Below are 22,920 nucleotides of genomic sequence, written 5' to 3' on the forward strand. Positions count from 1 at the left end.
TCAAAGCAAAAAATAAATTTAATCTGCCTTTGTTCAGGACTTAGGTCTTATCTCAAATTAATCTAATAGATCTTAGTTTTACCAGGTAAAATGGCTAAAATAAAAGCTTCTGAAATTCTATAAGATATTTCTTCTTCAAAATCTAAGTTTCAGGCTTACTATTTTTCTAAAAGTCAAACTTCAACTATGAAATTCAGTCCTCTGCATATGTCAGATGATGTTATAAATCTTTGTATTTCTCTTTTAACTATTTAGCTGTGAAAAGGGAAAAAATAAAATTTTAAAATGAAATCCCTGTATTGGCCCAGATATACTTATTTTTAGAAATGTAAAAAGATGAAATTGTCTCCAAAGTGACTCTGTTTTCCTCAACATCTCCATCTACCTTTGAAAAAACAGAATATTCTACAAGAGGGGCTCTCACAGTAGGGACATACAGATTATGCTGAATGGTTGGTCACATAAAACCTTGTACAGACTCTGCATTCTGCACAGTGCTTCCAGAAGATGAGCATAAGTTGATGAATTAACAGGGAAAGAAACCCTGGAAGACAAATCAGGACACTGGGAAAGCAAAACGTGGAAATGGAAAATTTTATACACTTTTCCTTAAAATGGTGCATATTTTTCTCTTCATATGAGAAAAAGTCATAAGACACATTCTCAATTTTGACCTTTCTTAGGAAGACAGTAAATGTCAGTGCCAACAGATTTATCTTAAAATCAAAGTGTATGAGAGAAAAGACTCCTTAAAAAATATGTATCAATCATACACTGAGATATAATTCTCCAGTGTAGGGTAGGAGGAGTCTTTCTAATTCTAAAAGTAAAAACCCACAATATTATCTGAAAGGAAACTAACCACGGTTGAGCTTAAACTACTATCTCAACCACTAAATTATTCAAATTATTCTATTTCAAAGTGTGCAGATTTTACTGAAAGATATCCAATTTCAACGTAACAGGTATGGGCTCAAGGTCTGTTCTTAGTGATTCCAGAAGCTGCTTGCAGAGCACTCATAATTTCAACAAAACCCGAGGAAGTTCTTTCCAAAATGAACGTCTTCAACCTACTGAACAGAATTGATGCTCACACTCTGATGTTCATTTCAGCAGCATTTGTCTCTGTCAAGTATATCAAAATCACTCAAACATCAAATTGCTGATTTGATAGAATGATTTATTTTCCCATTATAGGAAAGTCATGAGTGGCTTGTTCTGAGGTACGCTTCTGAGCTACGAAGGACCTCTGTTAGGGAGCTCTGCACTTGAAGGTGCCTCTTCAGGTGACAGCATTTTATGGCTGGACAGTCTCTGCGGGTACCAGATTCCCTGTTGTGTCCAACTGCATACATTTACACGTGCATGCAGACACGGGACACTCGGTGTGATCCCTGAAACACAAGTCAAGTCACAGTTAAAAATCTAAACTACACGTACCTACACACATTTATCATATAGCCTATTCATATTTTTAATGCAAGTTTTCAAGATGGCATTTGGAAAGATACAGGAATTAAAAACCTGAAGACCAAAAGCATTAAACTAGAAATAAGCACCAAGCTGAATATGGGGCAAAGTTACTGAAAAATGAACAGCTTTCCTTTCTAAATGTATCTCATTTACAGTTATGACCATAACAGTCTGTGCTCAGAGTTTAGGTTTATGCCAGTGTGACAAACTGGGTGCAAAAGTTATAGCAATGAAGAGCGCAGGGCCACTGGCAGCACCCAAAGTGAGATGAAAGTCGCTCAGTTGTGTCCGACTCTTTGCGACCCCCACGGACTTTGGACCCCCGTACAGTCCGTGGAATTCTCCAGGACAGAATACTAGAGTGGGTAGCCTTTCCCTTCTCCAGGGGATCGTCCCAACCCAGGGATCTAAACCCAGATCTCCCACACTGCAGTCGGATTCTTTACCAGCTGAGCCACAAGGGAAGCCCAAGAATACTGGAGTGGGTAGCCTATCCCTTCTCCAGGGGGTCTTGCCGACCCACAGATCGAACCTGGATCTCCTGCATTGCAGGCGGATTCTTCACCAACCAAACTATAAGGGAAGCCCTCAAAGTAAGAGTTAAATATGATCTTGAGTCTCCTTTGTATGAAATGTTTATTTTCTACATAACAAGCTTATATAAAAGATAACTATTACAGGAGTTTGACATGAATTCTATCGTTTAACTCAGTTACATACTAGACCTTATATATGATGGGATATTCAGTCAGTTGTAAAAAACTGTAAATATATCCTTTCTCTAAATAAAGTTAAATAATGCTTTTCAAACATTTAACCCATACATTTATTAAAGTTTCTTAAACTGTAAGTATTAATTTTATAGTTTAAGATTATACAAACTAGTGATACAAATGTCTGCATCATCTGTGTTAAGTGGCAGTAAAAATCAAACCCATCCATCCCCTGGCTGTATAAACCTGAAGTGTTCAAAAGGCCCTCCGCTTTATCTCCTGCCACCCCAAGCCTACTAAAGAAGGAAAGTACTGATTACCTGAACCAGCTGAGCATGTGTCCAGCATGTCCACCGTGCCTGCAATTGTGACACCATGTAAACCAGTTGTTAAACTGAGCTAATTTTTTGTCCTTGCTCAAGTCTACTTTTTCATCTGATTTGGATCCTCCTATGGGTTAAAAACAATGATCTTCATTAACTATAGCATAATACTTGATTCAAAATTTCTTAAAAGGTAGATCTGAAATTATGTCAAAATACAAATCACACATCATACTGAAACAGCAGTTTTAATGTTAGAATACAGTTTAGATTGAAAAATAATAACCAGAATTTCTTGTATTTTTAACAGTCAATAATAAGTGGAAAAACAGACATTATCAAACCTACTAAGAAGTAACCCGAATTAACAATTTTAGAGAAATCATCAGTATAGTTTAAAAATCTTCTCATAAAGAAAATACCAAGTTTGGTTTACAGGTGAGTTCTACACAAACTTCAGGGCTTCCCAATTGGCACCAGAGGTAAAGAACCCACCTGCCAACACAGGAGACATAAGAGACGTGGGTTTGATCCCTGGGTTGGGAAGATCCCCTGGAAGATGAAATGGTAACCCACTCCAGTGCCTGGAGAATCCCATGGATGGAGGAAACTGGCAGGGTACAGTCCACAGGGCCGCAAAGAGTCAGACACAACTGAAGCGGCTCAGCACACACACACACTTTTCCAACGTATAGGAAAAGAGGGGAAATTCCCCAATGCCTTTCATAGGCAGGTATAACTTTGCTAACAAAACCAGACAAAGGTAACATAAAAAAGATTACAGGCCAATCTCCCTCCTGAACAGACATAAAATCCTAAATACAACATTAGCAAACAGTATGACTCAGCAACTCTCTGGCGATTTAGTCACTGTGTCGTGTCCGACTCTTAAGACCCCATGGACTATAGTCTGCCAGGCTCCTATACCCATATATTCTCCAGGCAAGAATACCGGGATGAGTTGCCATTTCCTTCTCCAGGGGGTCTTCCCAATCCAGGAACTGAACCCAGGTCTCCTGATCTGCAGGCAGATTCCTTATACTGAGTCATGAGGGAATCCCTTGGCTTCCATGAAAATGAACTAAAGAAACTTCTGTGCAGAAATGTTCATAATAATAAAAATCTGTAAAGAAACAAATGTCCCATGGAAGAATTTGTGTTACAGTCATAAATGGTAAGTAGTAATAAAAATGAATAAATCACAACTACACTCATCAGCACAACTGAAACTAAAATACAAAAACCTCTAAGGCTGAGTAAAAACGGCAAGTCAAAGGACATATGCCATTTGATTCATTTATAGAGTTTAAAACACAGGCAAAAGTAAATGTGTGATAAAACTACAGACAAGCAAGAGACGAAATTAATAGATGGTTTAGGACAGTAGTGACCTTTGAGGAGGAGCCCAAAGAGGTGTGAAGAGGCAGGGAGAAATGACCCAAGGCATTGGTATAGACAGTATTATCTTAAGCAGGATGGGAGACTCACTGACGACTGATTTATCACAGTACGTGATGTGTACATTTCTAGACATTTGTATTAGAGTCCACAAAAAATTGAAGAAAAATGTTATTTATACATTTACATTCACACACACACATTTATGTAACTTGCAATGCTTGAAAAATCCTCATTCTATTAATTTTGGCCACCTGAATATGTTTCATTTCGGTCTAAAACAGCAAATCAAAATATTTTATGACTGTATATAGAGAAAAGGATAGAAAGATAAGTAAAAATATTAAGCTTAAATAAGCAACTGTGTACCTATTAAGACATAATGCTATATTCAAAAGTTCACCTGGGTCATTGCTACACTACTGCTGGGACAGTCTTGCAAAACAGTTTTTTAATATACTTATATCATTTTGTAATGGTATGAAGATGAAAGGATATAAAGGTGGTTCAAGGATTTAAGATATATACACACTGAAACTCTTCCTAAAAGCTTAATAAAAACAATTAATAATGAAAGGAAGGAAAAGAGGGGAGAAAGAAAATATAGACCTTTTAAGGATAAAGCATTTTATACTTTTGTGTATAGTTCTCACTGGTGATTTCCTCTTTGTTTTTGTAACTTCTAATCCATAGAGAAAACAGACTGAATCCAGGACAGATTAAGTCTTAGGCTTCTGATAAAGCTTAAAATAACAACACTACCTCACTGCTATGTGAGAAGGCTTTTAAAGATCAAACAGCTTTAATTTTATTTTTCAATTTTTAAAAATAATTTTTGCTTTTAAATTTTATATATTTGGTCATGCCAAACAGCATGCACGATCTTAAGTCCCCACCAGGGGTGGAGCCTGCACCCCTGGCAGTGGAAGCACAGTCTTAACCACTCAATTGCCAGGAAAGTCCCTCAAACAGCTTTTAAAATTAAAACATTTATAGTGAATCATGAAGGTAAGTGCCACAGAATACGTAAGGGGAAACGAGAGTTTCACTTAGGCACTAACTAGAATAACAAAACAATAATGATGACAGTAAGAAGAAGAATAAACGAATATATAATCTAACTTACAAATCTATCACAGCGAAAAGTTAAGCTCTATAATGGCAGGGATTTTTGTCTGTTTTGTTTACTGCAACATTTCTAGTACTTAGCAAAACAGGCACTGTTAATTAGATAATGTTTATAATTTTTAATGTGAAATATTAGTTTATAATTTGTAAACATAACTAAATATGTATACTTATAAATTCAACGAGACACTTCAAAAGAGGTCCAACTTTGAAAGCACAACTCTGTATAAAAATTTGCAACCCTCAGTTAAATAAACTTATGGAAACTCTGGGCATTTGCATCACAAAGCATCATGGATGGATGCATCTCTAACTGCACACAGAGCTACAAGGAGGTTTGTACACCTGAATCTTTACACTGCCATGAGCCAATATTTGATTTCTATTAGGTCCTATTTTCGGAAAAGGCAATGGCACCCCACTCCAGTACTCTTGCCTGGAAACTCCCATGGACATGGGAGCCTGATGGGCTGCAGTCCATGGGGTTGCTGAGGGTTGGACATGACAGTGACTTCATGTTCACTTTTCACTTTCATGCACTGGAGAAGGAAATGGCAACCCACTCCAGTGTTCTTGCCTGGGGAATCCCAGGGACGGGGGAGCCTGGTGGGCTGCCATCTCTGGGATCGCACAGAGTTGGACATGACTGAAGCGACTTAGCAGCAGCAGCAGCAGGTACTATTTTAAGAATTCAAGAGTCTTCTGATTTTACAGAATAAAAAAGGAAAACGCTTACTGCTCCGTAATTAACTCAGTTCAATCTGCCTTTAAACATCAGAAGCAGGCTCCCCTGACTTCCCTACACTGTTCTCTAGACCCCGTCACACTCATCTACTCAGTGGTCTCTGCAGACTCGTGGTGATTACCATCGTTACCAATCTCTTTACTCTACTACACACTTTGTACTCTGCTATAACCTGGGCAGGCTTCTCTAAAATCTTCACATACTTAAATCTATCAAACTTTAGAGGACTAGCTTAAATGGCATCTTTATTTTGGTGGGGGGTGGGGGGGAAGTTTTTCAGACAGAAGCAATGTTATCTTCTTTCAAAATGCCTAATATTTTCTTTATAAAATATCTAAAATACCCCTTATTCACCTTAGAGAAGGCAATGGCACCCCACTCCAGTACTGTTGCCTGGAAAATCGGAGCCTGGTAGGCTGCAACCCATGGGGTCGCTAAGAGTCGGACATGACTGAGTGACTTCACTTTCTCTTTTCACCTTCATGCATTGGAGAAGGAAATGGCAACCCACTCCAGTATTCTTGCCTGGAGAATGCCAGGGACGAGGGAGCCTGGTGGGCTGCTGTCTATGGGGTCGCACAGAGCTGGACACAACTGAAGCGACTTAGCAGCATTCACCTTAGAGAGCCAAGTGTATTTCAGAATTTGAAATATTTAGGGATGTTAGAAAAATAATGAGCAAATATTAAATTACACCCCCTGGAAAACTCTGAGGCAGCATCCTGTAATTAAACACAACAGTATTTCTGTGATGAAATATATGAATGTTCACAAACAAGACAAATAAAAACTTTAATAACCTCATGTCAATCCTGAACAGATTTTTTTCTTTTGCCAAATGAGATTTTGAAAATTCAAAAAAACAAACAAACAAACAAAAAAACCCCCTAAACTTTGGCTTTTCAAATGTTATAGAGATTTGGGAATGACAGATAAAAGGACCCGTGGACAGGCATGCTCAGCTGCTCAGTCGTGTCCAACTGTTTCCAAGCCCATGGACTGTAGCCTGCCAGGTTCCTCTTGTCCATGGAATTCTCCAGGCAAGAATACTGGAGAGGGTTCCCATTTCCTATGCCAGGGGATCTTCCTGACTCAGGGTTTGAACCTGCATCTCTTGCATCTCCTGCACTGGCAGGCGGATTCTTTATCACTGGCACCAGCTGGGAAGCCCCAAAGATTCTGAACTAGTATTTATTTTCTAGAACATATAATTTATTTTATGCTAGCTATCCATGCTCATTTATACATTTATATATCATAAGCTCCATGAGGATCTTTGAGTCATCCTAGCAATCAGCCTTAACTTAGTGCATTAAACAAGTATTCAAATTTATATAGAGACATTATTTCTGCAGCAAATTAAAAAAAAAAATTTGAAGCAAATATGAGAAAGTTTTAAGACTTGATAAACCTGGGTGTTGACTTTTCATTAAATTAATAGCCTCTATAACAGAGCTTAAAATGCTTTATGGTTTAATTTTCTTCAAATTAAAACAGAAAACTGTTTTTATCTTTTCTTACCTATTTCAAAAATAGAAAAACCTGAAAAGCTAGTACCTAGCAAAAAGCAATAGCACTCTAGCCATTACAATTTGCTGAGACTTATGGTCCAAAAGACATATTAAGTTCAATTATTTCTCAGTATTTAAGTTCACATAGAACTTACTAGACACCATATTTTGCTTCCTTGTTCTCTCATTGTAGTAGATTTTTATCTCAAATTGTTATTTTCTATTTATTAGTAGTAACGCCTTCCGTGGTGGCTCAGATGGTAAAGAATCGGTCTGTAATCGGGGAGACTTGGGTTCAATCCCTGGGTCAGAAAGATGGAAAAGGATATGGCAACTCACTCCAGTCCTCTTGCCTGAAGAATTCTATGGACAGAGGAACCTGGCGGGCTACAGTCCATGGAATCATAAAGAGCTGAACACAACTGAGGGACTAATGCGTTCTTTCAAGGCCATAAAAAAAGTGGTCAACATGCAATGTAAAAAGTGAAAGTCCTTGATTAAAGCAAGTCAAGACTAACGTGCATCTAAAACGTTACATACTACATTTGTTAAAAATAAAGGATGGGGCAGGGGCGGGGGGACTTCCCTGGGGCCCAGTGGTTAGGAATCAACCTGCCAACGCAAGCAACCTGAGTTCGGTCCCTGGCCCCAGGAACTAAGATTCCACGGGCCACGGGGCAACTAAGGCCATGCGCCACCAATACTAAGCCGCACGTCCTGGGGCCCGTGCTCTGCAGTAAGAGAAGTCGCCACAGGGAGAAGCCCGTGCGCCGCAACTAGAGAGCAGCACCTGCTCCCTGCAACTAGAGAAAGCCCGTGAGCAGCAGCCCTGCTAAAGATACGTAAGATAGACAAAAGAAATCCATGCTTTAGAAAAAGAATCTATTCTGAAAAACAGTAACAATACTACTAGCAAATCTCTTTCAGACGTTAAAGCAACAGTAAAACAGACTACTTACAAGAATAACCTACAGAACAGAATTATAAAGTTTCATAACTAGGAGGATCTCCCAGTCCAGCACTCCATTTATAAGTCGGTTAAAGTGACTCTCAATCTCGCAGACTAAACGTCACAGAGCCGGAACTGAAACAGGCATTCTGGTATCAGATGCAGTTCTTCATTCCTTATTCATTTACCACTATGCCAGATGTTCAAGTGTTTCTAGCTAAAATTTTTGCTTTAGTATGATTTTTAACTTATATAAATAGCTGAAATATTTCCAGCCACTAGGTACATTTATATTTGATTATCTACTGTTCTCAAAAATGTTCTCTATATGTTGATGTTAAGCAGTATACAATAATTCTAGTATTTTTAACCATTAAAAAACTACATATATTTACAAAATAGCTGACGGACATAGCAGAAACAACACCAAAACTTAGAAGGACAGGACTCTGAATGCTAGGTTAATACTTTCTGCATATATTTTCACAGGCAGATTTTGAAGATGAAATAAGAGAAAATGTCAAAGGGCTTTCAGACGATCAAAAGTTCTTTATGCACACAAGATATCTGTTACTCGATGAGGCCACAGTGACTTTTAAACATAAAATTTGAGGGAGCTCCTCTTAGAAAAAGTGGTAAGAAAACAGCATATAATTATTTAATATTTAAGCTCTTCTTACAAACTTTAAACTGGTAAGCATGTGTGATTAGAGATACTGTGGATAGAGAGTTTACTTTCAATGTACAGATTTTATAAATTATAGAACACAAAAACTGCCAAGCCAGCAAAGCGGCTTGCTCTTAGAAATAATATAAACCCAAGGTGGTATGTCTTTTATTTACAACATCATTAAATCAATTATGTAGAAACAATTTCAGCTCAAAAAAGTATACTGAATTATTACATGGAATTACGTCATACCAGGACAACTGGAGACAGGCGTTCCCATATTAATGAGGCAAAGTGCGCAGCGAGGGAGGGGCTTTCGACAGCCGGGGCAACTTGTCACTTTAGATTTCGTTGGTGAGCCACTGACACCATACTGGCTGAAACCTCGGCCCTGGTGGGGAACAGTGGAGCAGCTGTAGGAGATGGACTTTCCGCAAAAATTGCAGCTCACAAACACCTATGAAAGAGATGAAAGGAGAAATAAATAAAACGCAAACTTCATGAATAAAATTTAAAATAACTAAAGTTTGATCCTAACAAATTATCTTTCAATAATTTTTAAAATTTTATTGTATACTGTAAGTTATCTGCTAAGCCGGTTAGTTCTAAGACTTCTACTTAGCGGTTACATCATTTGAATACTTCTTGTTACTTTGTTTAGTTATATTCTTCCTAACATCACTGATAGGTACAGGAAAACTCAGAAGGATTAGATTCCAAATTTTAGGAATAACAAAGACTAAATAAGAGTTCACACTGGGACATAACAAAATATCTAAATGACTTTTGATACAAATTTCAATGATATAATATTCTGAACAAAATTTTCTTTTAAAGAAAATACTCATTTTCTAAGATTAAAAAGGAGTTAGGGAGCCTATAATAGTAAATAGCTAAAACTCAGGAATAATAGCAATATAAACTGTTCATTTTACGTTTATATTAAACTCCTAGACTCTCAAACACGTATAATACAGAGTAGTAGCAAATATCATGTAACACTACTTTATTAATATTCAGGGTGTTTTAATACAAACAGTAATTTCTCAACTTTCTAAAACAGGAAAACAGCACCATCCAGTGCTCACATCGAGGATATACCTGACTGCTAATGAGATTTAATACTTGGAATCAGATACGGTGATCTCATGTCAAGTGCTTATGTAACAATTGACCTCATGCTGCTTTTTTTAAGTCAAAGTACAGTCGATCTACAATAACATGTAATTTTAAGTGCACAGCAAAGTTAATTCAGTTTTAGAGTCTTTTCAAGAGTCTTTTAGGTTATAACAAGACAGTGTTACAGTAAATTCTTGTTTATTTTAAATAGTGCTTACTTCATGTTTTTTAAACTACTGTTTGAAAAAATAAATTTCTATGTGTAATTGGACATATAGATATATATTTATGTACTATTAAACAAATCCTGCCTTATTACATATAATAGTGCAGAAAAACACAATACCCAAGTGCAAAGTGTAAGAACATACAGTAGTTAAAATTTGAAAGGTCTTGGAATAGACCAGAAAGCCTCACTCAGACAGTCTGAGGACTGAGTTAGGTTTGCCTAAGATCCTCTCGGCCTGCTGCGGTTTGTTCTGTGTTAGATTAAAGTGCAAGACACTGAGAGGACTGTTAGAAAGTGTAGCATCGAAAAAACATGAAAACTAAACACAAAGTATAGTCTGGTTAGACAAAGACATTAATGGGAACTCAACGTGAGCAAAAGAACGAGTTTATTAATAGCGATTTATTAAACTGAACCCTCAACTGACCCTATATAACATGCTGTAAACACTTCTTTTTTTTGGCTGGGCTATTAGGTGCATGTTACAATTTGATTCTCTCCAAAACAGTGCACTTACCTGTGCTAAAGGCTTAGAACTGGGATCCAACTTACTCCTGTGAATATCAAATTCAGCTCGTTTGTGCCAAAACCTCCAGGCATCTAACAAATTTCTATAATTCTCAATCCAGTACTGAACTCTTTCATCTTTAAGAACATCTAAAGGAGAACCCTAAAAAGAAAACATGAATTATTTCAGTTTCTAAAATTTTCTTGGCGAAGCCTGAAGATTCTAGGCAACATGTGAGTGTGAGTCACAAGGGAAGAAACAGGCCACCTTTTTGCCAAAAGCTGGCTCCTAATGAGGATACAGATAAGTAGTTGATGGAAGCTCCATTAATTTAAACTGGCTTCTACCAGTGACATACATATGCACTGTGCATACTATTATGTCTGGCCAGGGAAGTGTAATTCTCTCTTACTTAAGTTTAAAGACCTAAGAGCAATCAATTCACCTCCCTGGTTGAATGCAGTAAAGTCAAAAAACAATGCAATTATTTTTTTCTCCCAACAATTAAACTTCTAGGTTGACAAAATATATTTACTCATTCCAAATACACACCAAAACTGCTCAATCACATTTAAAATAATACTGGGCTTGGTCCTTTCAATCTAGCACTGCACTGGGAATTCAGATGCCATTTTAGTATACCTATCTATTTGAAAATTAAAACTGCTTATTCTCTGCCTGGCCTTCAACTAAAACATGTATTTATCTCCTTATAAGTAAAAAAAAAAAAAAAAAAAAAGGCAAGAAAGAACCCACAACAAAAAATGCTTAGTTCTTTGACCCCTAAGCCATGGTGAAAAGGAATACTTTCTTTCCTTAAATTTACCTTAGATTCCTTCTCACTAACAACTTCAATTTCCTGCCAGTAAGACTTTTCCAAAAGCTGTACTTTCTCTGGCAGCTGTGACGTTCCACATTTCACCTATGCTTGCTCTGAGTTTTCACATATTGCTTTTAGCTCTGTTCAGGATACCATCCTTATCTTCACATGAACAAAGCAGAAAAAGCCTCTATCCTCAATGATCCAATGGGCATTAATCTGAAGCCAAGGTTTTCCAGTTTTGGGGCCACAGAGAAAAGAGAAATGTGAGAGCAGTCCGCATTCATCTTATGGAAAAAAGAAACCTGTAATAGCTAATAAAGACAATCAACCTTTAGACAGCTCATCAAGACAGAGAAGCACATCTTTCACCTAGTGAGTAAGTATTAGTTTCAATTACCAGAGTGAAATTTAGCTAAAAGAACACATGAAAAACTAATAGCTGACAATTTCACTTTTTAAAAAAGTAAACATCTATTGTACTCCTAATTATGACCAACTAGCCAGAACTAACAGAGAAGGCAACGGCACCCCCACTCCAGTACTCTTGCCTGGAAAATCCCATGGACGGAGGAGGCTGGTGGGCTGCAGTCCATGAGGTCGCTGAGAGTCGGACACGACTGAGCGACTGCACTTTCACTTTTCACTTTCATGCACTGGAGAAGGAAATGGTAACCCACTTCAGCATTCTTGCCTAGAGAATCCCAGGGACGGGGGAGCCTGGTGGGCTGCCATCTATGGGGTCACACAGAGTTGGACACGACTGAAGCGACTTAGTAGCAGCAGCAGCAGCCAGAACTAAATCCCTGATTCAAAAAGAAGACTCACAGAAAAATCAGAAATTTTTCTATCCCACTCTTTCCCATTCTGTGGCACTAAAGATAAACTAAGAAAGAATCTGGTCAATTCATATTTAGTAAGTCTTCTCTAGAACCATTTCAATAAAAGTTAAAATCAAATTCTGAAAATGTGTGCAGGAAAACAGTTCAGAGGTTAGGTCTGATCAAATTAGAAGGACTTGGGAAATATTATGGGCTTCCCACAATAGTAAAATTTAAGACCAAAGTGATCAGCAAGTAACCAAACTTCCAAAAGCATTAACCAATGTACTTCCACAGGAAAGAAACCAGATTTCTATAATGGACTGCAAACAATGTCCAGTACTGAACAATGAAAAAAACTAGACATATTAGAAACAGGTAAATTGTGGTTCAAAGTAAAGGAAAAAGAAAGTTAATAGAACTAAACATTAAACAGCCCTTATGTTAGAGTAAGCAAAGACCTCAATGCAACTATTAGACATGTATTCAGACTTAGAAGAAAGTGTTTTAATTATAAACGGATAGAGAACTGAACTGAAACATGTAAACAATAAAAAAAATTGAGACTCTAGAACTAAAAAGTACAATAACTGAAATTAAGTATTCCCTGGAAAAACTAACATCAGATAGAAGGTGAAAGAGTAGCCAATTAACACATCAATAGAATTTATCCAGTTTGAAGAAGTGGGACAAATGAAAGGAAAACGAACACAGTTTCAGATACCCGTGGGACAAAATCAAAAGGTTTAATACTTGTGCAATAATACTCCAAGAAAGGGAAGAGAATGAGACTGAGGCAAAAAAAGAAATACTTAAAAGAAATAAAGCCTGAAAACTTCCTAAATCTGATGAAAAACATTGACTTGCAGATCCAAAAACCTGAGTGAATCACAAGCAGGATAAAAAGAACCACAACTAGGTTCAAGGTTTAAACTGCTAAGAATCAAAAAGAAAATCTTGAAAGCAGCCCAGGGGAAACAAAGACAATAATATTTGATTTCTCATCAGAAAAAATGGAAGCCAGAAGACTGTGAAACCACATCTTTAAAGTGTTGAAAGAAAATGAACAAAACAGATATTTTCAATTAAAATTAAGCTATGAGAATCTGTCACCAGCAACTCTGAACTATAAGAAATGCTAAAGAAAAAGGCCAAAGGGAAATGACAAGAGATGAAACCTGAGTTTACTGTAAGGAACAGACAGTAAAAAAACAGCATGGCCAATAAACAAATATAAAAGCCCGGATCTTCATTCTTCACATAATTTACATAAAGACAAGCGACTGTTAAGAGCAAAAGTACTCAACTGTAAGCTGGGCTTTACGATGTGTGCAGAGACACAGCACACGACAGCAGGGCAGAGGAGGGGGTCTGTACATGGAGCTACACCGTGATCACCGTTTTGAAACATGAAACATGAAGCAAAAAGCGGAAAATGTCAGGAGGAGAAGGGTGAAGTAGGAAGCATGATGCACCAGGTGTGAAATGTAAACTGGTGCTGCTGCTAAGTCGCTTCAGTCGTGTCTGACTCTGTGCGACCCCATAGACGGCAGCCCACCAGGCTCCCCCGTCCCTGGGATTCTCCAGGCATGAACACCGGAGTGGGTTGCCATTTCCTTCTCCAATGCATAAAAAAGTGAAAAGTGAAAGTGAAGTCGCTCAGTTGTGTCCGACTCTCCGCGACCCCATGGACTGCAGCCCACCAGGCTCCTCCGTCCATGGGATTTTCCAGGCAGGAGTACTGGAGTGGGGTGCCATCGCCTTCTCTGAAATGTAAACTATGAGGAGTTAAATGGATGACTCATGAGTTAAGGACGCATATTGTTAGACCTGGAGCAACTACTTAAAAGAAGAAAATGAAGTATAACTAAAAAGCCAACCTATGAAATAAAGTAAAATACTAAAATACTCAATTAGGTCAAAAGAAGGCAGGAAAGGGACAGAAAAACAACACAGAAAACAAACAGCACGAGGGCAGACTAGATCTTGAGCATGTCCATATAAAGGGAGGAAACGCCTCAATTAAAAGGCAGCTGACTATAAGACTAGGTGTTTTAAAGCAAGATCCAATTATACACTGCATTTTAAATAGATTTTATAGACTTTGTCAAGAGGTTACCAACCATTTGTATTTCATAGCCATATATCTATACCGTGGTTTAACAGATGTAAGCTCATTCTGGTAACAAAACAACGATACCTTACGCTATAGAAGGACAGTAGCCTGATACCTTAAGGTAAGTGTACTTTGTGGTTTGTGGGCCAATATTTACATTTGTTCCTAAGAAGGGAGGGTTGGGGGAGGAAGCATTTTACTTTGTTTACCCAGTATGCAGCATGCTACTATACTGCATTAAAGGATACGAACAGGAAAGAGAATACCAGGAAAGGGTAAGTTCTGCTGGAGAGCTAAGGAAATCTCTGGAAAATGCTCTAAAATGCCACGATTTTTCCAACAAAAGCAAAGTTGTGGGGAATCTTTGCCAGGAATCCATTTTTAATCAGTGGGCAGTAAAAACTGAGAGAAAAATAGATGACTGGTTACTCCAAGTCATGCTCATTTAGTAAATGAGGAAATGAGAGAATAAAAGGGAATAATGAGAACGGAGAGCTGAGTGTAACTTGCCTCTGTACTTCAAGAAAGAGGTACTGTAATTCGGATCAGGGAAAGGCATCTCTTTGTAGACAGTGTTGTTCTGTCAACAATCAGAGAAATCAAAGAGAGGCTTTTCTGCTTCGTTTGAACTCTACGTAAACTCAAGACTGACACTTCTCAAAGGGAAAGGAAAAACTGGGTAATCCAATGCAGGAGGCTTAGGGACAATAAAATAAGGCAGAAGTCTTTTGTAGATCAAGTGATTAAATTAAAATTAAAGTTAAATGTCTCCTAAAGATCCTAAGTAAGCAAACGAGCATATCCACTCCATAAGGGAAGAAAATAGAAGCCTAAGCATTTTTTTTTTCTCCTTAATAAACTGCTGCTGCCACACTGCACTAACCTGTAACATGCAGTAACTTGCTGTTTGGACATCTCCAGTTCTGTCGACATAACTCTCCATTAAGTCCACTCCATCTTTAGTGAGGCCTGTAAGCAGTATTCCTTCCAAATTTCCAGCATCTTTCATTTCATTGGTCAACTTTTCGATGTACCTATTTAACTGGAAAATTCAAAGCTATTTTTCTAAAGCAATCCATTTCACTACTGGTATTTTCTGTTTCATAAATTCTACATTTGGAACAATTTTACTCTTAATGGAAAACATTTTAAACCAAAAACCCTTGTGAAAACCTAGATATGTGATCTCTAAGTGTGCATCTATTATAAATTACAATACAGCATCCATGATCATTTAAAATATTTCTTTAAAAAGGAAAGGTATTTACTATGTTTTGTTAATTGTTCTATAAAGATCCACAGACAATTTACTATTTTAAATTTAAAGAAAACTGTCCTTATTATTGAGCTTCCCAGGTGGCACTAGTGGTAAAGAATCTGCCTGCCAATGCAGGACACACAGACGACTGGGTCAAGAAGATCCCCTGGAGGAGGAAATGGCACCCCACTCCAGTATTCTTGCCCGGAGAACCCCATGGACAGAGGAGCCTGGAGGGCTGCAGCCCATGGGGTTGCTAAGAGTTGGAAAAGACTGAGCGTCTGAGCAACAACAGTCATTATTATGCAAAGTTCTTGATGGCTATCAGGATGTAATAGAGTCATGGAATCTGAATTGGAAGAGAAGTTCAAGATTACCAACAATAAACATTTCTTATACGTAGGATGGATAAACAAGAAGGTCCTACTGCATACCACAGAAAATTATATTCCATATCCTGTGATAAACTATAATGGGAAAGAATATGAAAAAGAATGTATATAAGCATGACTGAGTCACCTTGCTGCACAGCAGAAATTAACACAGCACTGTGAAACAACTATACTGCAATAAACTTAGAGCAAAAAACAAAAAAACAAAAAAACTTGAAAATCTCTTTTGGGATTTTGATCCAGTAAAGCTCACGAGTCCTTTATAATCTTATCCTAAACAAACAAAACACCAAACAATTTTTTATAAAGTCTCTCTGATTTTGCGCTGCATGCATGCTCAGTCTCTTAGTTGTGTCGAACTCTTTGCAACCCCATGACTTCATCCTACCCCAGACTCTAGCCAAGATTGCTTTATGTTCCCCTAGTACTGTCTCACACTGTATTATTAGCTGCTGCTGCTGTCAGTCGCTTCAGTCGTGTCCGACTCTGTGCGACCCCATAGACAGCAGCCCACCAGGCTCCCCCGTCCCTGGGATTCTCCAGGCAAGAACACTGGAGAGGGTTGCCATTTCCTTCTCCAATGCATGAAAGTGAAAAGTGAAAGTGGAGTCGCTCAGTCGTGTCTGACTCTTTGCGACCCCATGGACTGCAGCCTACAAGGCTCCTCCGTCCATGGGATTTTCCAGGCAAGAGTACTGGAGTGGGGTGCCATTGCCTTCTCCGATTACTAGCTAGTTATGTACATTTCTCTCTCACTATCTACACAGCATATTCATGAGAAAGTATCAGTTGCTAAGTCCTATCTGACTCTCTGCAACCACATGGACTTTGGCTCTTGGCTGCTCTGTCCATGGGTTTTCAGGCAAGAATACTGGAGTGGGGTGCCAAACCCTCATGTACTACCTGTTTACTGTATTAGAAAATGAAGAAATTCTTTAATGTAGCATCACTAACAGATGTTAAACTAAAAAGTTCAACATCTTTACCTACTGACTAATCTCACTCATCATGGCAGAAACAAACTATTAAGTCAGACTCCCTTTTTTTTAATTGAAGTATAGTTGGTTTATACTGGTTTTAGTTTCAGTCATGAATCACTTTGCTCTTTTATATATGCATATATTAATCACTTTGCTGTACATAAAATATATATACATATAGACAACATTCTTTTTCAGATTATTTTCCCTTACAGATATTATAAGACATTAAGTATAGTTTCCTGTGCTATACAGTAGGCTCTTGTTAAGTCAGCATTCCTAAATAAATACATTTAGGTATGATATATGTTTATGTCTCAATCTAAAAGAAATTACCTCATTTTTTACAAGAATTTTTATATAAACCTCACAGACACATATTTAAACATATTAGTTTTTAATCCACTGACAGTAAATGGTAATCAATTTTAATATCAAATTAAATTAGTTGTTACCTGACTATCACTAAGGAATTTACAAGCAAATGCCACTCTGTCACGTACGGCAACCTTGTTTTCATACTGAAAAGAAGAGAAGAAGCAAGGAGTTACTTTCTGGTGTTGTGAGTTTTAAATTTTTGCAGACTAGATATTTTATACCTAATATACAACTTGATTTTCAAATGTATTAATAAGTTATTGTGTATATACTGGCAGAGCCAAGACTAAGATGCCTTTCTTAATGTAATGCTCAGAAAACTCAGTGCTAAGGTTATTCATACAAAGATGACCAATTTACTTTAAAAAAACTAAAACTAGTTCAGTCTTATATAACTTTAACATAAAACAAAAGCAGTGGTGTACAGTTTATCAAATTTAAGATGCCAATAATCCTTTCATCACTGAAATTTATTCTGGTGAAACTGAGGAAACCTTTCCTTGGCTTCTACGTTAATCAGCAAGTTTAGGAAATCTGTGACTTATCAGTAAATATACTAGCACATTTAGAAACATCAATACATCTTTCTCAACTCAAAGTTTTAAAACATACTCTAATAACAGATACACTTTTGTGCCTATAGTAAAATACTGTCATATAGGTAGGTGGCTTGTAGCAAAACAAGAGGCATTATAATACATTCTTAAGTTTTTGTATACTTATCAATATTGTAAAATACTATTTTGAAGTGTTTACCATAAATGCAGAAAGTACAATTAATTTTGTGACAAGTAAAAATACAGTTTAAGGGTGGATAAAAGATCCTATTTCTACTGAAGTCAGTCCATGAAGTATGGTTTTCCTCTTTAAACATAGGAAACATTTATTAACATATTCATTAAGGTACCTCAATAAAATACATGTTTTTAGAAATTCTTATGACCTGACATTTAAATCAATTATCAATGTGTATTTTTAAAAGTGCTACAATGGCCAAGAAAAACAGAAATATGTTTCATATTTGGCAGCTCTTCTCAGTGCTAGAAAGAAGCCCAACAAATGCCAATAAAGTTGTGGTAATAAGGTGAAGCTTAAAACCCAATAATAAAACTGATGAATAACACTCACTTCTTTCTTTCTTTTCCCATTTTGTGATAAAGAACCTATTTAGTAATGTGGTCATAAGTGGTTAAAGCAGGAGAGAGAGGAAGAAAAAATAGCAATGAAAAGACCAAATAGTGAAAAAATAAAAATAAAATAGTCCACTATAAGTAGTGTGATCATTTATCTTCCAAACTGGAACATGTCTGCATGTCTGCAAAGGACAAACACTCAGACAAGATACTTGGACTTCCTGACCACCAGTGATTATGCACTGATTTACTTAACTAAAAAAAGAAAAAAAAGACAAAACAGTGTACGCACGTTTAAAAGATTATATTTCAATATAAAATGTATCTGGAGTTGTAGAGTTCCAGAGCTCAGTTCCTCAGCTAAAGTATAAAATCTTAATCCTTCTATGTCTCTAAATTTTATTATTAAAACCACTAAAAAATATCAAGTTCAGTTTGCTATCAACGAACTCCAAATTTTTAAGATACCTTGTTTTAAATAATATAAATACATCAAAATGGAATGTTACTTTATGCAAGTGACATTTGCAAATTTTAACAAAGTTATATTAAAAACTCCTATCTTAAAAGAGTCTCACGAAACAGAAATCAGCTTAGCTTACCAATACTCCGTCGTAAGATCCTGCTTCACTTGTCAGAAATGCGAACATGACGCACAGATACGGGTTGTTTAACTGTAATCGTAAAGTGCTGCACATTTCCCTCCAAAGGGAGTTCTTCTCATCCGTATAACCCGATAAAGCCATTGCTACCACATTAAGATTCAGATCGCCTGCGTATTAAAAAGAACTAGCTGATCAAAGTAATCACAAGCTTAATGTTTCCTTCTTCGAGTTCTTCAATCATAAACAAATAAAGATCAGAGGGTGACTTTTAGCCCTCGGAAAAATAAACCCATTAGAATAAGGGTTCTGACACATGCTAGATAATCTGGCAAGAACCACAAGCAAAAACTTCCACTCTTATAAAATTTCTACCCATATTGCAAACCTTGGGCAGGACAAGCACATCTTTTAATTCTTGAATTCTCATTCCAGGCAGATTCCTACACAGGATGTTACTGCTTAAGGACCTAAAGGCAGAGTAGCAAAGCACACTGCCAACTTCATCAACAAGGTCTTTCACGTAGAGATGTTTCAAAGTGTTGATAGTAAATATTATTGTATCTCAGCACTGAAATTTTCAAAATCATCTTGTTTTCCTATTTCTACATTTATAATACCCATGCTTATGTATGTGTTTTATAAGCAAAGTACTAAAAGTCAGTATTTCAGCATTCTTATTACAGTATTATACTTTTAATTTTTCTCTGGCAAAATTAATGACCAGAATGACCACAGAATTGTATTTAGACATACTTGCAACAAAGTATTTGTTACCAATAGTTATTTAAACATTTGTTCTCAATAGTTCATACAGGCTGCTGATGAGCGGCTAGGCTGGCAGTCAGTCCTATGGCTGCCTAGCCATCTAACCTAAGTTTAGTTTCAAAAGAGAACATTAAATTCACTATTAACTTTACTCTTAAGCGTCTTCTACGTTTATTATAGCAACTTTATTATGTTTCTTAATTCTAATCATTTACTTCTTTTCCAAATAAAACAGCATTTTCCACTGCATGTTCTATTAAGAACAGGCTATTAAGCCTGCTCCTCATTTCTAGAAACATTTTCTCCAAGCTATTTTGTGCCTGCTTCCTGTGCTACGACCACCACAACCAAGGAGTATCATCTTTGAATTCTGGTTAGAACAATCCCTCTCCAAACGGAAAGGACTATTTGATTCAGTGAAATTTTTTCTCCAGTCCTCAACAAGGTTATTCAAATCACTGAAGATACTTTTCCTCTATTGTTAAGACAGGTGTTTAACACCAAATTTTCCAGGTACAGATGACAAAAATTATCACGCTCTCAGGTCATGGTAGAATTATAATTAGAAATGGCTTTAAATATCAATTCTTTCTTCCATCACCACATATCTTCTACTGCACTCTCAAACGGGGCAGATTTATGTTAGAGTAAAAGTGAAGGAAAAGAGGCCAATCTAGGCAAAACATTCGCTTTTTCAACTTTTAGACTATATGCAAAATTAACATCGCAAATTTCAAGTGTTTTTCCTACGGTAAAACAAAACTGTAATAGTTTTTAAATGGACCACCAAATCCTGAATACTCATACATAATTTAGCAAGGTGTATTAAAAATTGGTGTATTGAAATGAAATAGTGCCAATAAGAAAAAAAACTGAATTCTTGGATTAAGATTCATTTCTCTGAGTTTTCTCTTGCAAAATGTCAGAGTGAAAATTTTATCACACTTACCTTTGTTTCTTCTTTTAAAAAAATATTAAATAGATATGATGTTCAAATAAGCAGACTCAAGCAGAAATACTTTTGCAGATCAAAGTATGATTTTTTATAAGAATCTATATTAGTCTAACTAAAAGTGTCATTCAGTTTCCAAAAAGTCAACCAAAAACCATAACAAAAAGCAAAGTGTAAACTAAAATACACTTAAATGTTTGCCATAAGAATGCTTGCGAACTAAAGTAGTTCTAGTCTCCAAGAAAAAATATCTTTAAACGTATGTGAACTACTGGGTTGGTCAAAATATATGTGAACATTGTATGGTTAGGTTATGTTTCTATGTATGAACTTTCTGGCCAACTTATTATCTTGAAAGAAGAAACACTGAAATAACATTTGTGTATTCTCTGTAATATTACAAAGACAATTAAGCCATTTTCTTTTTCATAAATGTAACCAAAAGTGATGGGGTAACATTTACTTTTATAGATACAGTTCTGTGCTAATTTTTCTTTCAAAAAAATTTACCAAAAATATTGAGTAGAGTTTTAAAAATCATCAGCATTTTTTCTTTCACAGATTCAGTGAATGGCACGTATCTTAGTATATAACCCTATACCTTTTCCTGAAGACGCCCCTTCATTCAGGATCTGGATGGCGCGCCGAATGTCCAGGTTGAACAATGCCACAGCAGCTGCTCTCTCCCATTCGCCTTCTTGTACAAGGGAGTTCAAAAATGGGCCCACATCCACATCCGTCCCTTTCTTTATCCACCCACAAAGCTGTAAAGCTAGGATTCTCTCTTCATTTAAATTCTGAATATCACTTTGCTTATCCAGCCCACTCCAATTATGTCTGCTGCTTTCCACCATTCCTAAAAAAGAAACACCTTTATAATGTTTATTTTTTAAACATATTAGGCAAAGAAGTCAGTTTTATACAGAAGTATTTCAACATTAGATTTTAAATATTCAACTTCTCAGCCACAATATTATGACAGACAGCATAAAGATAAAACATGCCACAAACAAAACACACTTTACATGTTGCTAAGTGCAACAGCTTCCTGAGCTACCAGGAAGAGCTGCGGGAGTAACAGTCAATGCTGAGGGCCACGCTGAGTCACTGTTTCAGAGAAGCCTCCCTGATCATCGAATGTAAAATAGGGTGCCACTTGTTATTATCCAATTGACCACTGGTCCCTCTACTTCCTTTACACTGACATACGGTCTCATATTTTATTTATTTCTCAGCCTTAGCACTTCTCTTACTAGAACATAAGTTCCAAAAGGGTAGGCGTCTTGTCTTTTATTTAAAAGGTATCCCAGTGCCTGAGAACCAACACTCACTCTCCCCCTCCTTCTGTCGCTCTATGAATATATCCATCCATATGAAAGAGTGAGATAAAAACATCAAAGCACTTTGGAAGGTTAAGTGCAAAGCTAAAATACAATAGGCATGGTCTAAAGGTTTTCTCTGCCTTACTAAGCCAGGAGACTTTATATTCTCATTCTCTTTTCGTAAGGAATTGTTTCATGGAAAAGTTTGAAGATGAGTCATTTGTAAAATTGTGGGAACTTTAAAAATAGTTAAATAATTACACTGGAAATTCTTTAATCTCACTGCTGGAAGTTCGCCAATTTAGATCAAGGAGTTAGAAAGAGACTTCTGAGAAAAGGTTTTCTTTGAGAGAACACCTGCCCACCAAAAAGGACTATGCTGCTCTACTTGCAGCCACGAGGGAAGCTGGTGAAGACAAAGTCACTTATAGTTTGCAAAAGTGAGATTTTAAGAATTTTGAGAAAACTCTGAATAATTAAATAAGGTCAATAAAACATGTTAAAAATTAAAGAAGACTTTTTTTCAGAACAACAAATTTGTTTATAGACAGTATGTAGTCTCTAAATTTCAGGTAGAACAAGCTGCAGATGTCCTGTAAGGTATTTACTTTC

At 36.8% G+C, this 22,920-nt stretch overlaps 1 protein-coding gene across 6 annotated transcripts in view; it reads right to left on the reverse strand.

Annotated features, from left to right (window-relative positions):
- Window positions 1,160-22,920, reverse strand: part of MIOS (meiosis regulator for oocyte development) — a 36,289-nt gene continuing 14,528 nt past the window's right edge. For all 6 annotated transcript variants that reach the window (XM_018047379.1, XM_018047376.1, XM_018047381.1 and 3 more), the window contains 8 exons: window positions 21,588-21,842; window positions 19,267-19,436; window positions 17,609-17,674; window positions 15,407-15,565; window positions 10,776-10,928; window positions 9,163-9,367; window positions 2,507-2,636; window positions 1,160-1,394 (listed from right to left, as the gene is read on the reverse strand). In XM_018047379.1, coding sequence (XP_017902868.1) covers window positions 1,298-1,394; window positions 2,507-2,636; window positions 9,163-9,367; window positions 10,776-10,928; window positions 15,407-15,565; window positions 17,609-17,674; window positions 19,267-19,436; window positions 21,588-21,842 — 1,235 coding nt within the window. In that variant the 3' untranslated portion in view covers window positions 1,160-1,297. The remainder of the gene's footprint in view (window positions 1,395-2,506; window positions 2,637-9,162; window positions 9,368-10,775; window positions 10,929-15,406; window positions 15,566-17,608; window positions 17,675-19,266; window positions 19,437-21,587; window positions 21,843-22,920) is intronic.

This window comes from Capra hircus, chromosome 4, assembly GCF_001704415.2.
Source record: "Capra hircus breed San Clemente chromosome 4, ASM170441v1, whole genome shotgun sequence".
Lineage (NCBI taxonomy): Eukaryota > Metazoa > Chordata > Mammalia > Artiodactyla > Bovidae > Capra > Capra hircus.